The sequence below is a fragment of the Tursiops truncatus genome, chromosome 6 (assembly GCF_011762595.2).
Source record: "Tursiops truncatus isolate mTurTru1 chromosome 6, mTurTru1.mat.Y, whole genome shotgun sequence".
Lineage (NCBI taxonomy): Eukaryota > Metazoa > Chordata > Mammalia > Artiodactyla > Delphinidae > Tursiops > Tursiops truncatus.
In genome coordinates, this window is record NC_047039.1 from 94603501 (window position 1) to 94624196 (window position 20696).

The window sequence follows — 20696 nt, forward strand, 5'->3', positions numbered from 1 at the left end:
TGGAGGTAGAGCTCTAGAGGAAAGCTGTGAGAGCGAAAGACAGATAAGGGGGGAGGTGAAGAAACAGAAATTTGGGTTAAGAGGGGAGGTGAAGAAACAGAAATTTGGGTTAAGAATCCAAGAACTAAGCGGAAGAGACAGCAGAGGTAGATGGGGCTGGAGCTGAGGCGTGGATGTAAACAGAACACGCCTGTCTGAATTCTCAGTAGAAACTGAGAGTGAAAATTCTTCTGGTGCCTTGCAAGTCCCCCTTTCCCAAGAGCTCATGAGGGCCTAATTGGTTCATCTCTATACGTGCCTGTGCTCAAAAATGTTCAGTCACTCCCAGCTCTATACTGGGCTACAGACATTTGCCTCACCCTGGAATTCCAGACTCTCTAGAATATGAGTCCAGCCTACGTTTGGCTTCATTCTAATTATTGCCGTATACAAATTTACCCACAAGGTCCATACAAGTCCAACCAAACTGGACTTTTGGTTGCTTCACAATGGCCCCTACACCGGCTCTCCTGCCTGCCTTTGTGCAGGTTTTTCTTTTGCTCTGAATGTTGCTCTCCTATCTTTCCCGGCTGGAATCTCTCATCTTGAAAGCCAAGTTCAAATGATTGTTCTCCGATGGAGCCTTCACTGGTCCTTCCACGCTCATGTACTCATTCCTTCCTCACTACTGGTGTGCTATTAGCATTAGCTACTAGTGTCACCTACTCTAGACTGTCAGATTCTTGAGGACAGCGAAGTTCTCCTCCATACATGTTCGTTCTTTATTTGCTCATTAAAAAAAGCTGTGGGTGTCAACTGTGTGCTAGTCACTGTGCAGACAGAGGTGAGGAGGTAGCGCTCAGTAAATACTGGTTGAACTTAATGCTACTGAAATGGGCTAGTGCCAGCTGGTAGGATTCCAGTGGGGGGACCAACTGCACTAACGAACCGATGTCCTCTCTGTCGATCTTCTGTTCTGAGTGTAACCATATTTGCCAAAACCCTTGCCTCAGTGGGCCTTAAGTGCATATAGAAGCTGAGTTTTTATTGCCAAAGTAAAGCAAAGAACTGAGACAAATAATGAGACAGCTTATAGATTGTTCAGGAAAAAAAAAAATCTGCCTTTGAAATTATTAAGTCATTTCAGTTTTTATTCCAGAGTCATACAAAGCACTATCGTCTGTATTATTTAGCAGTGGCTTTCAAAACATTTTTGCCATTTCACAGTAAAAAAAAAAAAACACCTTTATATCATGATTCAGGTCATATTTATTCATTCATTCATTCCTTCAATTAAGTAAGTATTAACTACCTACAATATGCCAAATACTATTCTCAGCAGAATACAGTAGTAAACAAAAAGGAAGGAGGGAACAAAAGCCCTTGCCTTCAAAGACCTTACATGCTAGTGGAGCATACAATAAACAAAATAAGTAAAACACACAGAAAAGGAAGACTCATGAACAAAACCTCCTATTATTACATGCCATGTACTCTGATATTTTCTATTTTATATATAAAAAAAAAAGCGGGTCACACCCCATTCAGCTATTAAGTTGGCCTCTCAATTCGGTAACGTGTTGAGACCTACACTTTGAAAAATACTGATCTAGACACTTTATGGAGTAGGCAGAGTGTGTTCTGTGCCCGTTATACAGATGAGACAGAGTGACACGTAAAGCTCAAGGTTAAGTGGGTTAGCCACACACACGCGCGCTCCGAGGGAAGCAACGCTGGCACGTGTCCTCAGGGCTTCTGACGGAGCCCACTGCTGCCCTCTCCATTATCCTCTGCAGTCCTCACAACTGTCGTAGTCCCTACCTCTCTTTGACTATGAAATCCTGACCTCTACCTGGAGCAGCTCTTCCCTCCCCTGCCAGGTAAAATCCCATCGATACTCCTAGGCCTGTGTAGACTGCCCGTCTCCGGGATGCGGCTCCTGTGCCACTCACTGGACGCTGGCTTCCTCACTGCTGTACCACAGTAGGATCCTCTCCACCGTGACCTCTTTAAGAGCAAGTCTTACTCTCCTTTTCCCCCCAGGGCACAGCTTTACAGAGTAGGTATTAAAAAATACACATGGAACTGAACTGAATTTGTACGTGATTCAAAGGAGAGGGGTGAAGGAAGTGCTCACTCTATTTGAAAGGCTGCGACCAGAAAAGATACCACTGGGAAAAGACCTCTTTACCGAGGTTATAAAAGTCACACATTTGGCAGAGGCTTCAACAATAAAAAACTATACAATCCAAAAAATGTATCTCCTTAGCATCGGTAGATTTAGAACGACGCCAGTAGCTCCTGGATCGCACAGAACAGAAACTTAGTCAAATCAATTCAAGGAAATGAGGACCACGATAAGAAGGGCCAAGGCTAGCTGTGTGGACCTGAGGCAGGGCAGAGGCAAAGGCCCCAGGTGACCCTCAGCAGCAGAAGAAAGGGCACCTTCGCTGCAATGGTGACCATTACGATGGGGACAGCTGCCAACTCACCCAAATGAAGAAAAGCAGTCGCAGTTCTCAACAGAAAGAATCTAAATGGCGCAGCCATATCTAGAACTGTCCACTCCTTTTCATATAGTTGGGGTAAGATGGGGCTGTGTGGTTGGTACAAATATCTAAGGGAAGGAGAGAGAAGAAACTCTTTAAAAAGGGAGATGGACTTATTCTAATTATTGACCCAAACTGGAATATAAAGTTTAAATTTCAGGCTACCACCAGAGAGGATGGGGACTCAAGGCCAAGATGAGGTCAGTTATAAAAAATACTGTATCTGTGATATAGTAGAAAACTTAATTTCAGTCCTATTAAAAGTAAAAAAATGTCGGTTAGCTAAACGACCTCTAAGTTTCAGGGACCTACAACTGAATTCTCTAACCCATGGTTTTCAGACTTTATTTTGAATTAGAGACACTAATTCCGTGGGACTAGGGTCAGCTGTAGGGACTGCATATTTAAATAAGCACCCTGGATTCTGTTAAAGATGTATCACGTTGAGAAACTTGCTTAACCTAATTCTTTCCCTTTTACAATAACCAAAAAGGGGCTCAACTTTAGTTAATGTTTCTAATTAGAGCAAAAATGGGCAGTAAAACTGTACAGGCACACCATTCATGCAGTGACACTAAATAAGAGCATATGCAAAATTTAAAACTACATTTCTTATTAATTGTTTTTAATAGCATTTAGTCACATAATTTGTAGTGGCATAGGTTTATAAAAGATGTTTAAGACTGGTTGGTAACTTAGTCTTATCTTGGGTTTTCCTTTAAAATTGAGAATAGGGGAACGAGTCACAAGTTAAAGGGTATTTCAGGATGCGCTGATTATAAACTCAAAAGGTACACTGATATCAATTCTATAAACAGCAAATGTGAATGTAACTTACTTAAGCCTATTGGTTCACATTTTTAAAAAGCACCCTCATTTGTTTAAAGTTAAGTACTTTAAATGGTTCTTGAAAGTCTACTGTAGACATAATATACTCAGTCCAACTAGCTGGTGGTGGGGTGGGTTTATATGACCACATCCAATTCAGAGTCTGACTCAGAATTAAAAATCAAACTGCATTACACAAAAGTTACAGTCATGGGTAGCATAATCAGTTCCTCAGATAATACAGCTTCCAGAGCTATCATCATCCTGGTCACCCTTCTGTTTTGCTTTCACTTACACATATCTTTCTTTTGAAGAAACAAAATATGTAAAAGTTCACCAAAATTCAGCAAGTCACAGTTTGTATAGCACTGACTGATAGTAGCTTTGGCATTTGATATTACAAAGTTACTTTTGTTACAAATATTTTCTTCATTCTGGGTCAAGGCGAGGTAAAACAGGAAGAATAAGATTCCCAAATGCAGAATCTTGAGTTATGAAGTATCCAGATGAATGTGCATGTGCATGCTGGGAAAGAGTTAAAAAAAAAGGCAATTCAGCTATTAAGAGTCACAATTCTTCAACCAAGGCAGTAAAATTACTTATCCTCTCTGAGTGCTTGAGACCAAATTTGTTTTAAAAATCAGTCCTTATGCTGTTAATTTTGTTTAAATACACAGGAGATGGATAATAATAAAGAATTCATATTAACAATTTGCACCAGGTACTAATTTATCATCCCCACTCTCTCCCCTGTGATTCTCTTCAGTCAATAATTGAGTCGAAGACATGAATTACTTTGTTCCTTGGAGTGGGGAGGAAAACTAGCAACAAAGGTCCCAAAGTACTCTGCTCTTGGTCAGTAACGCAGGAGAGTGAGAAAGAAGGGCAGTAGTTGGAAGGAGAAGGGGGAAAGACAGCTGATTACTGGTGATTAAGATACCAACATTTTGTAGAGAATGTTGGCATATAAATAACAGAGAACCACCAGTGACGTCCCTTGTCACTAAACAAAGGACTGTTCATAGGTTGTCTAAAGTGAGATGATCTTTAATATCCCTTCCAATCCTGAGATTCTAAGGTTTAAAAGCATAGGTAACGATGTCTAGTGCAAGGTTTCTAGGAATCTTAGTTAAATTATCCAAGATCAATGAAATACTAAAATTGGTTATCATAATAAGAACAATTTTTTTAACTGATAGATTATCATATTCCTATAGTCTTTAAACATTTCCTGCACAACAGACATGCTGACCATTAAAAACGGAATCCAAACAACAATAATAAACCGGTCAGACTATCACAGGACGTAACGGCACACGACAAATCTGAAAAACTAGATACGTGCTATTAAAGTAGCCAGTTCAGCTTTTCAGGATCATTCTGTCCATCCAAGTACCCTAAACTCTTCTGTGTGCAGCAGGCCCTTGCCAGGTGTGGCACAGAATCAATCAGGACCACGTCAACACCATGAAAGATACTTTCATTACTGCCGTATCTGGTCCTTCAAATCCTCTGGGCATGCCTGAATGTCACCAAACAACTGCAATTACGTGTGGAACGTTTTTATTGATATTGCTCCACTGAAATACAAAATAAGAATAGTGCTGGTTTCCAAGCCCCAGGAAATCTCCAATGAGACAAGAATGTCAGCCACACTTTCCTCACCTGCAAAGCCGCCTTCTGCTGGGCTGCAATATGCTGCTGCTCAGCGTGGTCCCGGAAGTCCTTGTTAAGAGCGGGTCTCGAGAGCGCAATGCTAAAACGGGAATCTTAGTTACTTGACTGTTTAGAGACTCCCTTACTTCTGAATCACATTTTTCTTTAGATATTCTAAATAGGGATTACAAAAAAGAACTTCCTGAATAAGTCTTTTTTCCTTCTCCCACTGTCTACATTAATTTATATGAAGAAAGCCTATATCATTTACTAGGGCTTCAGATTATCTCCTTTTAATTGATGATTTATGGTCCTCTGCTTTCAAACAGATTTGAGGTACTCTGGTCTATCATAAAGTTACATTTATGAAGAAAACTAAAGAGTTGAATGTTTCAAGCAGAAGGTAGAACATGCAAAGGTAGGACTGAAGGTCAGGGCTCGGGAGGGGAGAAATGGGTTGGCAAAGAATGAGGCTAGGGAGGAAGGCAGGTGCCGGGATATGTAGAGCCTTGTGAAATAAATTAAGAAATGAAGACCTTATCCTAACAGTGAAGGGAGACTCCCAAAGAGTGTTATAAGCAGAAGAGTGATTTGATCAGAATTACCACACTACAGTTCAGAAAGACCGCCACTGTGACAGACAGTGCTGGTCATCTCCCCAACAATTGTTGCTCTCCCTTCTTTCTCACTAATGGAACCCATACTTAGTTCAATTATCGTTGGTCCCATTCTTCATGGTGGGCCAGGTTATCCCCCAGGGGGTGAACTTTGATTGGTATAAGACAATAAATACCATTTCCCTTGCTGGTTTCCTGTTTAGGCAAGAGAAAGGTTCACAATTCTGGGCAGCTAGACTTCACGGGTAGTCTGCTTGAAGGCTTTGAGAACATTTTCCTCACTCTTACAAAATGGACACAGGAGAGGAACCTTTCTGGCTTTTGCCTCTATGGGGGCTCGGTGTACAGTGATGCCTAGGCTACTGCAGTCATATTTTGACCAGTAAGGAGGTGCTGACCCACGGAGAAGGGCAGAAAGGAGAGAAGAAAGGAAGCTCGATCAGTGCTGACACTGGTGTGCCGCTGCAGTGAGCCATTCTGCACTTGATCTTAGCCAAAAGGCCGAGAAGCGATAGTGAGCCATTCTGGAATCACCTTATTTCACGCTTCTGGTTAACCTATATCCTAACGTTTAGGCCAACTTTTTGGTTTTCTGTTACTTCCAGATTAAAACATCCTAACTGACACAACTGATAAATGTATTCGAGAGAACTTAAGACTGTGGGAAATTCAGGAGGTAGTAACTGAGGCAAAAAATGAGAGTGGCCAGGACCAGGGCAGCATCAGTTGCAATAAAGAAAAATGGACAAGTCTGAGACACATTTCAAAATATAAACATAAGAGAATGACAAATGTTTAGAGATGGAAGTAAAAGGGAATAATAAACAATTAAAGTTCATATTTCTGACTCTGATTACTAGTAGATCTGTACCACTCATGGAGACAAGCAAGCCAACAATATTAAGCAGGTAGAGAGGGAGGGAAGATGAGTTCGGTGTGGGACATACTCAGTTTGAAATGCCTGGAAGACATCAAAGTGCAGATGTCCAGCAGGCAGTCTGGTGCTTGAGACAGAGGACGAGGCTGGAGATGCAAATGTATAAAAGTTATCAGCACATAAATTACAGGCTGTGAAAGTGAATGCAACTGTCCAGTGAAAAGACGTAGACTGGGAGACTGGATCTAGAACAGAACTCTGAGGAATATCAACATTCAAGAGACAGGAAGTGGGACTTCCTTGGTGGCACAGTGGTTAAGAAGCTGCGTGCCAATGCAGGGGACACAGGTTCAAGCCCTGGTCCAGGAAGACCCCACATACTGCAGAGCAACTAAGCCCGTGTGCCACAACTACTGAGCCTGCACTCTAGAGCCTGCGAGCCACAACTCCTGAGCCTCTGTGCCACAACTACTGAAGCCTGTGCGCCTAGAGCCCGTGCTCCGCAACGAGAAGCTACCTCAATGAGAAGCCCACGCATCGCAACAAAGACCCAACACAGCCAAAAATTAATTAATTTTTAAAAAAAGAGAGAGAGGCAGTGGAGAAATGTCTGCAAAAGAAACCAAGATAGTATAACAGTGGATGAATGGAAGCCAAGGAAAGAGAGTATTTTAAGGAGGTCGCTGTATACAATGGAATACCACTCAGCCGTTAAAAAAAAGAAAGAAATCTTGCCATTGATGACAACAAATACCATGTGATCTCACTTATATATGGAATCTAAAAAACAAAACACACAAAACAAAATGAAAACAGATTCATATACACCTGAAACTAACACAACATCGTAAATCAACTATACTCCAATAAAATATTTTAAAATATATATTAACCAATAAAGAAAAGAAAACAGACTCATAGACTCATAGATAGAACAAACAGGTGGTTACCAGAGGGGAGCAGGTTGGGGGTGGGCAAAATAGGTGAAGGGGATTAAGAGGCACAAACCTTCAGTGAGAAAATAAAGAAGTCACAGGAATGTAATATACAGCACAAGGAATATGATTCATGATACCGTATTAATTTTGTGTGGAGACAATAGTTCCTAGGCACTGTGGCGATCATTTCACAATGTATGCTCATGTCAAATCACTGTGTAGTACACCTGAAGCTAACACAACTCCATTTCAATTAAAAAAAAAAAAAAAGGGCGCAATCAGTGGTGTCAAATAATGCTAGGAAGTCTAACAAGAAAAGGACTTTGGTCCACCAGATTTAGCCACAAGGAGGTTGCAAGCGACCTAGGCTCAAACCTGTTCTTTGGGTTGGAGGTGGGGAGGCGCGGAAGTCAGATTGTAGTGGGTTGGGGAGTAAATAAGTGAGAAAGCAGAGATGAGTATGTACAGACAACTCCTTTAAGAGGTCTGGCTGACTCTGCACATCTAAAAATATAAATTAGCTCTAGCTTTCACGAGAGTCCTTTCCTGTATCCCTGAATTCACCAGGAACAGTCCCCTGAAGAAACAGAAGAATATTTTATACTATATTATATATTATACTTTTACTAGAAATCAATCTAACAAGCAAATAAAATAACAGAAACAGATAAAAAAAAAAGAGAGGGGAAAGTTAGGGTGGTGGCTGAATGGGATAACAGATGTCAGGGAAGAGATTTAAGATGGCAGAAACGGAATACAATAAAGATCATTAAGCTACCGCAACTTTACCTATTTTGCATAATGCTTAAAAAGTGGGACATTAACAATAATTTCAGTAACAAAACAACTACACAAAACTCTTTTCTTTTTTTGAAAGTAGGCTGTAGGGAAATTTTAAGTCTGATTAGAATTAAAATATTTAAAATCTAAGCAATTAAATAATCTAACTTTTCAAGTCTAACTAGGAAATAAAACATGTTAAATTCCAATGTTAAAGAAACAAACCATTGCCAACCAATTTCAGTTATATTGTCCAAGGTATTTTTTATATCACTGAATATAAAAACCACATTATTCTTCAATACCTAGCTCCAGGATGATTTGTTGAAGATTGGTTCTGCATTAGTAATTTTCTTTTTTCTTTGTCCAGTTCTGCCAAGATTGCAACTCTATTTTTGTTTTGAAAACCTAAAAAAAGAGAGAGTGTTGGGGACGAGAAAGAGAAATAAAATGTTTTAGAGCTGTTTTATAAACCTAGGCTACCTAGAAACCCAGAAAGCAAAATTCTGTTCTCTAACATGACAACGAACCCACTAGTAAGCAGTTTCCCTAGATGGTTACTATCTCCCTACTGCCTATTTTCCAGCAACTTTAATAGGATAATACGCAGATAAATGCAAAGGATAATACTGACTGAGGACTGTTTTAAGACTTAGTTCTAAAGAATTTTAATCATCAAAGTATGGGTAACTGCATTTGTTTTATAACAAAATCTCTGCAGCCCCAAATGCTACAGGGACCAATCTCTATCCTGCTGAATCTCTGGGAGTGAAGATTTTCTTAGTTCTCAGTTTTAGGCCTCTCTGTGAATGCCTCCTTCATGAGGGGAAAGCATTAGATACACTCAGGTCACAACAGTATTTTTCTCAACTGCTTTCATTCAGAGATGTAATGAAATGCTTTCATTCAGAGACACACAGTCTTTCAAGGAACAAGTCAGAGAATTGCAACTGACTAGAAAGCAATTCTGAGAGAGAAATGGAGCATAACTGACAGGGTACAAACAGATAGGTCCCTTATCAATTTTGAGCTTCAATTTTAACGTAAGATCTAGAGCAGAGGTTCTAAGTCCTGGCCCAGGAGCAGCATCCAACTATGTTTTTAAAATCTGAATTAAATGCCAACATGTAAACACTGTATACAAAATTCTCAGATTACTTGCTTCTCTTGAAACATCTCAAGGTCTGGCACAGGGGTCTGGATGCCTCCATGGCAACAATTATGTAGAACAAAGAAACAGTTGTCCCTTTTAGCTGGGCACTCTCCAGCTTGTTACAGTCCTTATCAGATTTGTTTATACCTGTAGGCATTTAAGTTTCTGATCCCTAATTTAGAAGAAAACAAATGGAAAGGTTAAAGGATTAGGAAAAAAACTACAGAGGCAAAAAAAGGCCAGGGGACTAGAACCACTGGGTTAGCATCACTGCGCTAGAAGAAAGAATGAATGGGGAAGGAGGGAGCTTTCAAGCAGAGCAGAAGTAAGCACTCCTAAGGGTACTCACATGAGGGATTATAAGCACTTTATATTGATCATAAAGGGGAATTGGGTGGTAGGATGCATATTTCCTCCTCTCCTGGGGAGAGGAGTTAGGTCAGGGACAGCGCAGGACGTACAAGAACAGGAGCATTCACTGAGATCCACACTGAGATCGGGCTGAACCAGAAGCAGCTGAGGCTTGCGGCACTTTCCCCTAAACCTGCTCTTAAATCTAGCAACAGTAAACTGACTCGGGCCAGGCCAGAAATGGGCAAAACCTGTCTCTGCCACAGCCGTTTTAGGAATTTATCATCTCCATTTTCCTTCTCTGCCCCCTCATGCTTATGCCATCAACCTGTCGTCAAATTCTAGTAATAGCAGACTCCTTTCTGGAACAGATAATTCACACTAACACATTCTGGTACTTCTGAGGAGATGATTTTGCAAGCCTTCCAGGTGATCCTTCATCTATTCTAATCCTAATTCTAATCTTCCTTCCTGCGGACCTCTTAGTTAATCTTCCAGGGAAGAAACTATAAGGCCTTTACATGCCACATGTCATTACAGGCTCCACCCAACCTCATAGACAGGACTGCCTCAGGAGAAGTCTTCTACCTAAGGAAGGATTTAATACAGAACTCCCAAGAATGTACGATACTTATGCCTGTGAGCGCTAATGCTATGGTAAAGGGTGCCATGTGTAAAAATAATTGAAACTTTGTCGAAATACTGTTAAAGAAACACCATTACCAAAGTAATATAGAATGTCAAGTCCAAACAACCTAATAAGTATGATGTCCTAACATCCTGTAGTTTTTTAAAAAAATAATACCCATAAATTGAAAGAAAAATATTTTATTTCATTTTAAAATAACCACTAATGCAGTGTGTGTACCTGGGCACTGTATAACTTTGCAAACCTGGGAATCAGTTCAGACACTACCATCCTCATTCCCTGTTCCACACAGTACTTGTTTTTTATCAAAGCAATTGCCAAAAACCCACTTCACAAAAATATGACATCGTCGAAAGTAATGTAGCACACTGGTAAGTCACACTTATTAAATTGCCTATATTTCACCATTTTCTACCTACAGAAACAATAATTTCATATGATTCACTAACTTTTAAAAAAAATCACGTCTTTCTTGGCTTGATCAGTAACAGCCTCCTTTAAAAAAATTTCATGCATGTCTGACAATCGGAGCACAGGTAGCTATAGTGAACTCCCTGTTACCATGGAAATTAAGTGTGAAAATTAGTAACTATAGGCTCTAAATTAATATTAATACACTAGTTTCTTTGTCCATGATCTTTGCCCACTAAGGAGAGCTATGTTATTCTCAATCTATTTCACTACTCATGGTGAGCCTGTTACCCAAATAAATCAGTCAGTATTATATGGATCAGATGGGAAGTATAGAATTTGGGTATTATTGATTTTATATAATAGAAACTTCCCTAAAAGTAATATAATACAAATTAAGGTACGATAATTATGGAAGGATAAGTATACTGTAATGTGTTATTTAGAGGAATGCAAAAGTGAGTGCTCTGTAAAGTGAAGAATGCTTCCCAGCTTGAGGTTGGCCAGGCAACAACTGGAACATTAAAAAGAGAATAATAATTATAACTAAATGGAACAAACTGAATCCATGATAAACCATGAATTCATAAAAAGATACAAAAAAGAAAGTTAGGAAATTCCCTGGGAGTCCAGTGGTTAGGACTCTGCACTTTCACTGCTAAGGGGCCAGATTCAATCCCCGGTCAGGGAACTAAGATCTCACAACCCGTGTGGTGCGGCAAAAAAAAAAAAAAAAAAAAAAGTTAAAGTATATAAAAAGATTGTAAAGAAAGGTAAAATAATAGTCATTATGCTAATAATTAGGTTAGTGTTAACATTTAGATGTTTTGTTTCTCCTATTAAGTTTATGTCTGTTTATAAGGCATAGCTGTTTACTTTTTTGTTTAGTTACAGGAGGAAGGGGTAGATATAGGGAACTGTGGATAAGCCAAATAGTCCCAGAAAAAGCAAGTTATATACCAAGAACAGGAGGGTCAGATCAGAGCAGGTCTTCACACACACACACACACACACACACACACCATTTGAAAGGAAACGCAGTGGTAGATGAGCACCCATGGTCACACACAATGACCACGGAGAAACCCTGAGCTCTAACTGGATGAATTAGCGGAATATCCTAAAGAGAGCTAATGGTACAGACCTGATCCCTGATTTCCTGGGAGATGAAACGTCCATAATTCCTGGCAGGAATGCTACCAGAAAAGGGCAATTCATAATGACAACAGAACAATGGGTTATAAAATGCTAATCACATTTAAAAAAAAAAAAGAAGAAGAAGAATATTTCATTCAGGGAGTAACCCCAGGTTGCAAGAAACTAAAAATCTATGAGAAAAGGCATGAGTTAAAAAAAAAAAAATCTCATTAACTTGGCAAGTTTAGTTACAGAAGTGACCAAGTGCACACCAATGCAACTTTTAAATCATCTTTAAAGGCATAAGCAAATCTTATGATTTACCTAAGAATTAAATCCATCAACAAACCCTAAACCTTGACTAATCTGAAATTTTGTTTTGTTTTGGTAGTGGTAAGACAACCATAACCCTAGGAAGGTATAAAAAAATTACTAAAATCCTGGGAAAGTACAGAAATAAGAATCTGGGAAGATTATTATAATCCAAGGAAGATTAAAAAAACAAAGTACTACAGAGAGAGTAAATGAATTAATTAAACCCATGGGTTAGTATTTTAAAATAGGTTTAATTTTAAGTATAGTAAGTTTGTTTGTGTTTTTCGGGGGGGTACGCAGGCCTCCCACTGTTGCGGCCTCTCCCGCTGCGGAGCACAGGCTCCGGACGCACAGGCTCAGCGGCCATGGCCCATGGGCCCAGCCACTCCACGGCACGTGGGATCCTCCTGGACCAGGGCACGAACCCCCATCCCCTGCATCGGCAGGCGGACTCTCAACCACTGTGCCACCAGGGAAGCCCTAAGTATAGTAAGTTTTGCCATCACTATATAAAGTGAAGTATTATAGAAGTCAAATTAATTGTAATTTAAACTGTTATTAAAGAGAATTTAACTAAATAAGCTTGTAATCAATTCTAAATGCTTAAAACATTTTATTTTGGAGCTTAGTTTATAAGTAGGTTTAAAAACTGAGCATTAATTATGAGCAGTGATGAGGATTTTTCTCCATGCACAAAATCCCCTTAGACATTAAAGAACTTGTTAAAATAGTTAAATAAGCGGTCATTAGACAGGGGTAGCTCATAGCCTTCCTTCCCTGGTAAAGGATAATGCCTCTCTCTGTATCTCAATGCCCCACGCTCCCACCCAGAAGCCTGAGTTTTATCCTTATAATACCTCCTTCTTCCTACCCACATCCAACCAATCACCTAGTCCAATCAATTTTATATCCTTGATGTCTCTAAAACATCTTCCCCTCTCACCTCCTATTCCACAGTCTAACCAGGCAAGGTTATCTCCTGCATAACATTCAAGAACTTAAGGTCTACATGTAGGCAGCTGAGAGCCACAAAAACTATTTTACAGGGAAAGGGTATGGTCAGGTCTACTAGGCTTTTACTTTCTGAGCTTGTCTTATGCCCTGAAGCCTATGCTTCCCTCTTGAGCGTTCAAAAATAATCTAGTACTAATTTACATGTCAGTTTTGTACAAAACATTTACTGTATTATAGAAATATATAAAAGTCAACAGATAGCAGTTAGGTAATAATAATAGCTTATTTCACATTTGAAACATAAGGCAAAAAACTAGGTAGTCAATTTGGTTATGTGAAGTAGTTAAGTGTAATTTTCTAGAGCAACATTCTCCCACCTTCAGAGTTTGTAATACAAACTTACTCTAAGGTATCAATATATAAAATTTAACTTTTATTCTAATCACTACATGAATTATTTTTTTAAACACAAACTGTCTCTCACCATAATTCAACATTTTACTTTTACATTATTTTACATGTATCTTAAAGTTACATGTAACTTTTACATTCTTAAAAGCATGAGAGTGTTAAAATATATTATCTCATGTACAGTAGGAATTACTTAATATTCCTTTATAACTAAGCTTTTTCCTAATAAAATTACCTTAGAATAAAGCAGCACACTCCAAAAGTTCCACTTAGAACTATAACTCTATCTCCATTCACAATCATATACATTCTCATTTCCATATTCATTTATAGAAACATTTAACTCCCACACATTTCTGTGTCACTAAAAATATTCTGGAGTAACTAGCATTACAGCAAATTGCATTTAAAACCTAACAGCTGACATTCACTTTGCGTGAATAGCTCTATGACACTTAAACAAGGACTAATAGGAATTCCTTTTATTGAAAAAAATCTAAAACTAAAGAATGAAAATTATTGTTTGATTAGTGGATAATCTACTTTCCAATTACAGTTGTTATACTGCTTTCATAACAATTTTTTAAAAGATATTTTAAAATATTCAAATCCTTTCAAAAGATTATCTTACAAGCTATATACTCTTCACAACTATACAGTAAATGAACTATCATCCTAAGACAGCTGTTTAGGGGGAGTTCCCTGGTGGACTAGTGGTTAGGATTCCGGGCTTTCACCACCATGCCCAGGTTCAATCCTTGATTGGGTAACTGAGATCCCACAAGCCGTGTGGCGTGGCAAAAAAAAAAAAAAAAGACAGCTGTTCAATATTGGAGGAAAGTCACTGTGGCACTATTAGTTTAACATGTTTTAAGTTATTTATTGATTCAACATATATTTATTGTGTATCCATGACATACATACAGGCACTAAGGTAGAGTCTAAGGATGCAATGACGAGCCACAACTTGATTTGATGCTAGTTCTCATGGTTCTTAAACATTCCCGTGAAGATAGAGATTATCAAATAATTACACAAATGAATGTATAATTAGAGTCTAAGATGAGTAGTCTGAAATAAAGAAATAACATTCTATAAGTATTAAAAACAATCATTGTAGGAATCAAGGTTTTTGTTGTTTTTTTTTTACATCTTTATTGGAATATAATTGCTTCATACTGTTGTGTTAGTTTCTGCTGTATGACAAAGTGAATCAGCTATACGTATACATATATCCCAATATCCCCTCCCTCCCACCCTCCCTATCCTACCCCGCTAGGTGGTCACAAAGCGTCGAGCTGATCTCCCTGTGCTATGCAGCAGCTTCCCACTAGCTATTCATTTTACATTTGGAAGTGTATATACGTTAATGCTATTCACTCTCTTCATCCCAGCCTCCCCTTCCGCCCCCATCCTCAAGTCCAATCTCTACATCTGTGTCTTTATTCCTGCTCTGCCACTAGGTTCATCAGTACAATTTTTCTAGATTCCATATATATATGTGTGTTAGCATACGGTATTTGTTTTTCTCTTTCTGACTTACTTCACTATGTATGACAGACTCAAGGTCCATCCGCCTCACTATAAATAACTCAATTTTGTTCCTTTTTATGGCTGAATAATATTCCACTGTATATATGTGCCACATCTTCTTTATCCATTCATCTGTCAACGGACATTTAGGTTTCTTCCATCTCCCGGCTATTGTGAATAGTGCTGCAATGAACATTGTGGTACATGACTTATTTTGAATTATGGTTTTCTCAGGGTATATGCCCAGTAGTGGAATTCCTGGGTCATATGGTAGTTCTATTTTTAGTTTTTTAAGGAACCTCCACACTGTTCTCCACAGTGGCTGTATCAGTTTACATCCCCACCAACAGGAATCAATGTTGAATCAACTTGACCTAGATTGGGAGTAGGGGGAGCAGTGTCAGAGAAGTCTCCTACAGGAAGTAATGCTAGAGCTGAAATGTTAGATTAATTAGGTTAATTAGGGGTGGGGGACAAAATAACACTTCCCCCTTTAGAAAGATCACTGTAGCTACAAGGTTGAGAATACACTAGACAAGAGAAAAAGAGACTATTACAGTAGAACAAGCTGGAGATGACAGAAGTTAGTGGCCAGGGAAATGGAGAGAGATGAACAGACCCAAGAGCTTTTTAGGAAGTTAAATCAACAGGACAGTGACAGAATAAATAAGAAGTCAAGAACGAGGAAGAAGGTGTCATGGATGGTTCTGAGGTTTTTGGCTCATATAGTTAAATGGTATATTATTCGTACTGCTGCTGTAACAAATTACCACAAACTTAATGGCTTAAAACAACACAAATCTATTATCTTACAGTTCTATAGGTCAGTAGTCTCACTGGGCTAAAATCAAGTGCTGCTTTCCTTTCTGGAGGCTCTAGGAGAGAATCTGTTTCCTTCCCTTTTCCATCTTATAGATATGCCTGAGTTCCCTGGCTTGTGGTCCCCTTTCTCCAACTTAAATGCCAACAACGTTGCATGTCTCTGACCCTTCTGTGGTCATTTCTATCTGACCACAGCCAGGAAAAAATTCTTTGCTTTTAAAGACCCATGTGGGAGGGGGACCTTCAAGATGGTGGAGGAGTAAGACGTGGAAATCATCTTCCTCCCCACAAGTACATCAAAAATATATCTACATGTGGAACAACTGCTACAGAACACCTACTGAACCCTCGCAGAAAAACTCAGACTTCCCAAAAGGCAAGAAACTCCCCATGTACTTGGGTAGGGCAAAAGAAAAAGAAAAAACAGAGGCAAAATAGGGATGGGACCTGCATGTCAGGGAGGGAGCTGTGAAGGAGGAAAAGTTTCCAAACACTAGGAAGCCCCTTCACGGGCAGAAACGGGGGGTGGGCATGAGGGAAGCTTTGCAGCCACGGAGGAGAGCACAGCCACAGGGGTGCGGAGGGCAAAGTGGAGAGATTCCCACACAGAGGATCAGTGCTGACCAGCACTCACCAGCCCGAGAGGCTTGTCTGCTCACCCACCAGGGTGGGTGGGGGCTGGGAGCTGAGGCTCCGGCTTCGGAGGTCACATCCCCAGGGAAAGGACAGGTTGGCTGCGTGAACACAGCCTGAAGGGGGCTAGTGCGCCACAGCTAGCTGGGAGGGAGTCTGTGAAAACGTCTGGACCTGCCTAAGAGGCAAGAGACCATTGTTTCGGGGTACGCAAGGAGAGGGAGTTCAGAGTGCCGCCTAAACGAGCTCCAGAGACGGGCGCGAGCCGCGGCTATCAGTGTGGACCCCAGAGACGGGCATGACACGCTAAGGTTGCTGCCGCCACCAAGAAGCCTGTGTGCAGCACAGATCCCTATCCACACCTCCCTTCCCAGGAGCCTGTGCAGCACGCCACTGCCAGTGTCCCGTGATCCAGGGACAACTTCCCCGGGAGAACGCACAGCACGCCTCAGGCTGGTGCAACGTCATGCCGGCCTCTGCCGCCGCAGGCTCGCCCCGCATCCGCACCCCTCCCTCCCCCCAGCCTGAGTGAGCCAGAGCCCCCTAATCAGCTGCTCCTTTAACCCCCTCCTGTATGAGCGAAGAGCAGATGCCAGAGGGTAACCTACACGCAGAGGCGGGTCCAAACCCAAAGCTGAACCCCAGGAGCTGTGCGAATAAAGAAGAGAAAGGGAAATCTCTCCCAGCAGCCTTAGGAGCAGCGGATTAAATCTCCACAATCAATTTGATGTACCCTACATCTGTGGAATGCCTAAATAGGCAAGGAATCATCCCAAAATTCATGCGGTGGACTTTGGGAGCTACTGTAGACTTGGGGTTTGCTTTCTGCATCTAATTTGTTTCTGGTTTTATGTTTATCTTAGTTTAGTATTTAGAGCTTATTATCATTGGTAGATTTGTTTATTGATTTGGTTGCTCTCTTTTTTTCTTTTAATATATTTTTTTTTCCTTTTTTTCTTTTTGTGAGTGTGTATGTGTATGCTTCTTTGTGTGATTATGTCTGTATAGGTTTGCTTTTACCATTTGTCCCAGGGCTCTCTCTGTCCGTTTTGGGGTTTTTTTAGTATAGTTTTTAGTGCTTGTTATCACTGGTGGATTTATTGGTTTGGTGCTCTCTTCTTTTTTTTTTAATTACTTTTTTATATTTTAAGAATTTTTTAAATTTTTTATTTTAGTAACTTTATTTATTTTATTATCTTTTTTTCTTTCTTTCTTTCTTTTTTCCCTTTTCTTCTGAGCTGTGTGGCTGACAGGGTCTTGTTGCTCTGGCCGGGTGTCAGGCCTGAGCCTCTGAGGTGGGAGAGCCGAGTTCAGGACAGTGGTCCACCAGAGACCTCCTGGCCCCACATAATATCAGTTGGTGAGAGCTCTCCCAGAGATCTCCATCTCAAAGCTAAGACCCAGATCCACTCAACAACCAGCAAGCTCTCGTGCTGGACATCCCATGCCAAACAACTAGCAAGACAGGAACACAACCCCACCCATTAGCAGAGAGGCTGCCTAAAATCAGGATAAGGTCATAGACACCCCGAAACACACAACCGGACATGGTCCTGCCCAACAGAAAGACAAGATCCAGCCTCATCCACCAGAACACAGGCATCAGTCCCCTACACCAGGAAGCCTACACAACCCACTGAACCAACCTCACCCACTGGGGTCAGACACCAAAAACAATGGGAACTACGAACCTGCATCCTGAGAAAAGGAGACCCCAAACACAGTAAGTTAAGCAAAATGAGAAGACAGAGAAATACACAACAGATGAAGGAGCAAGGTAAAAACCCACCAGACCAAACAAATGAAGAGGAAATAGGCAATCTACCTGAAAAAGAATTCAGAGTACTGATAGTAAAGATGATCCAAAATCTTGGAAATAGAATGGAGAAAATACAAGAAACATTTAACAAGGACCTAGAAGAACTAAAGAGCAAACAAACAATGATGAACAACAAAATAAGTGAAATTAAAAATTCTCTGCAAGGAATCAACAGCAGAATAACTGAGACAGAAGAACGGATAAGTGACCTGGAAGATAAAGTAGTGGAAATAACTACCACAGAGCAGAATAAATGAAAAAGAATGAAAAGAATTGAGGACAGTCTCAGAGACCTCTGGGACAACATTAAACACACCAACATTCGAATTATAGGGGTCCCAGAAGAAGAAGAGAAAAAGAAAAGGACTGAGAAAATATTGGAAGAGATTATAGTTGAAAACTTCCCTAATATGGGAAAGGAAATAGTCAAGTCCAGGAAGCACAGAGAGTCCCATACAGGGTAAATGGAAAACACACCAAGGCACATATTAATCAAACTGTCAAAAATTAAATACAAAGAAAAAATATTAAAAGCAGCAAGGGAAAAGCAACAAATAACATACAAGGGAATCCCCATAAGGTTAACAGCTGATCTTTCAGCAGAAACTCTGCAAGCCAGAAGCGTGTAGCAGGACATATTTAAAGTGATGAAAGGGAAAAACCTACAACCAAGATTACTCTACCAAGCAAGGATCTCATTCAGATTCAACGGAGAAATTAAAACCTTCAAAGACAAGCAAAAGCTAAGAGAATTCAACCCTACCAAACGAGCTTTACAACAAATGCTAAAGGAACTTCTCTAGGCAGGAAACACAAGAGAAGGAAAAAACCTACAATAATAAACCCAAAACAATTAAGAAAATGGTAATAGGAACATACATATCAATAACTACCTTAAATGTAAATGGATTAAATGCTCCAAACAAAAGACACAGACTGGCTGAATGGATACAAAAACAAGACCCGTATATATGCTGTCTACAAGAGACCCACTTCAGACCTAGGGACACATACAGACTGAAAGTGTGGGGATGGAAAAAGTTATTCCATACAAGTGGAAATCAAAAGAAAGCTGGAGTAGCAATTCTCACTCGTATCAGAGAAAATACACTTTAAAATAAAACTATTGGAAGAGACACTGAAGGACACTACATAATGATCAAGGGATCAATCCAAGAAGAAGATATAACAATTGTAAATATTTATGCACCCAACATAGGAGCACCTCAATGCATAAGGCAAATGCTAACAGCCATAAAAGGGGAAATCGACAGTAACACAATCATAGTATGGGACTTTAACACCCCACTTTCACCAATGGACAGATCATCCAAAATGAAAATAAATAAGGAAACACAAGTTTCAAATGATACATTAAACAAGATCGACTTAATTGATATTTATAGGGCATTCCATCCAAAAACAACAGAATACACTTTCTTCTCAAGTGCTCATGGAACATTCTCCAGGATAGACCATATCTTGGGTCACAAATCAAGCCTTGGTAAATTTAAGAAAATTAAAATTGTATCAAGTATCTTTTCTGACCACAACACTATGGGACTAGATATCAATTACAGGAAAAAAGTTTGTAAAAAATACAAACACATGGAGGTTAAACAATAAACTACTAAATAACCAAGAGATCACTGATGAAATCAAAGAGGAAGTCAAAAAATACCTAGAAACAAATGACAGTGAATACACGACGACCCAAAACCTACTGGATGCAGCAAAAGCAGTTCTAAGAGGGAAGTTTATATCAATACAATCCTACCTCAAGAAACAAGAAATATCTCAAATAAAAAACCTAACCTTACACCTAAAGCAATTAGAGAAAAAAGCACAAAAAAAAAAACCCAAAGTTAGCAGAAGGAAAGAAATCATAAAGATCAGATCAGAAATGAAGGAAAAAATAGCAAAGATCAATAAAACTAAAAGCTGGTTCTTTGAGAAGAGAAACAAAATTAATAAACCATTAGCCAGACTCATCAAGAATAAAAGGGAGAAGACTCAAATCAATAGGATTAGAAATGAAAAAAAGAGAAGTAACAACTGACACTGCAGAAATACAAAGGATCATGAGAGATTACTACAAGCAACTATATGCCATTAAAATGGACAAATTCTTAGAAATGCACAACCTGCCAAGACTGAATCAGGAAGAAATAGAAAATATAAACAGACCAATTTGAAGCACTGAAATTGAAACTGTGATTAAAAATCTTCCAACAGGGACTTCCCTGGTGGCGCAGTGACTGAGAATCCACCTGGCAATGCAGGA

General features: G+C 39.7%; 1 protein-coding gene across 3 annotated transcripts in view; it reads right to left on the reverse strand.

The window, feature by feature from the left end:
• Positions 1-1102: 1102 nt before the first annotated feature.
• Positions 1103-20696, reverse strand: part of INIP (INTS3 and NABP interacting protein) — a 30196-nt gene continuing 10602 nt past the window's right edge. For 2 of the 3 annotated variants that reach the window (XM_004320971.4, XM_019946456.3), the window contains 3 exons: positions 8530-8632; positions 5022-5112; positions 1103-3881 (listed from right to left, as the gene is read on the reverse strand). In XM_004320971.4, the coding sequence (XP_004321019.1) occupies positions 3786-3881; positions 5022-5112; positions 8530-8632 (290 nt within the window). In that variant the 3' untranslated portion in view covers positions 1103-3785. Of the gene's footprint in view, positions 3882-5021; positions 5113-8529; positions 8633-14529; positions 14677-20696 lie in introns of all 3 variants that reach the window. The other variant, XM_019946455.3, reaches the window with a different exon arrangement.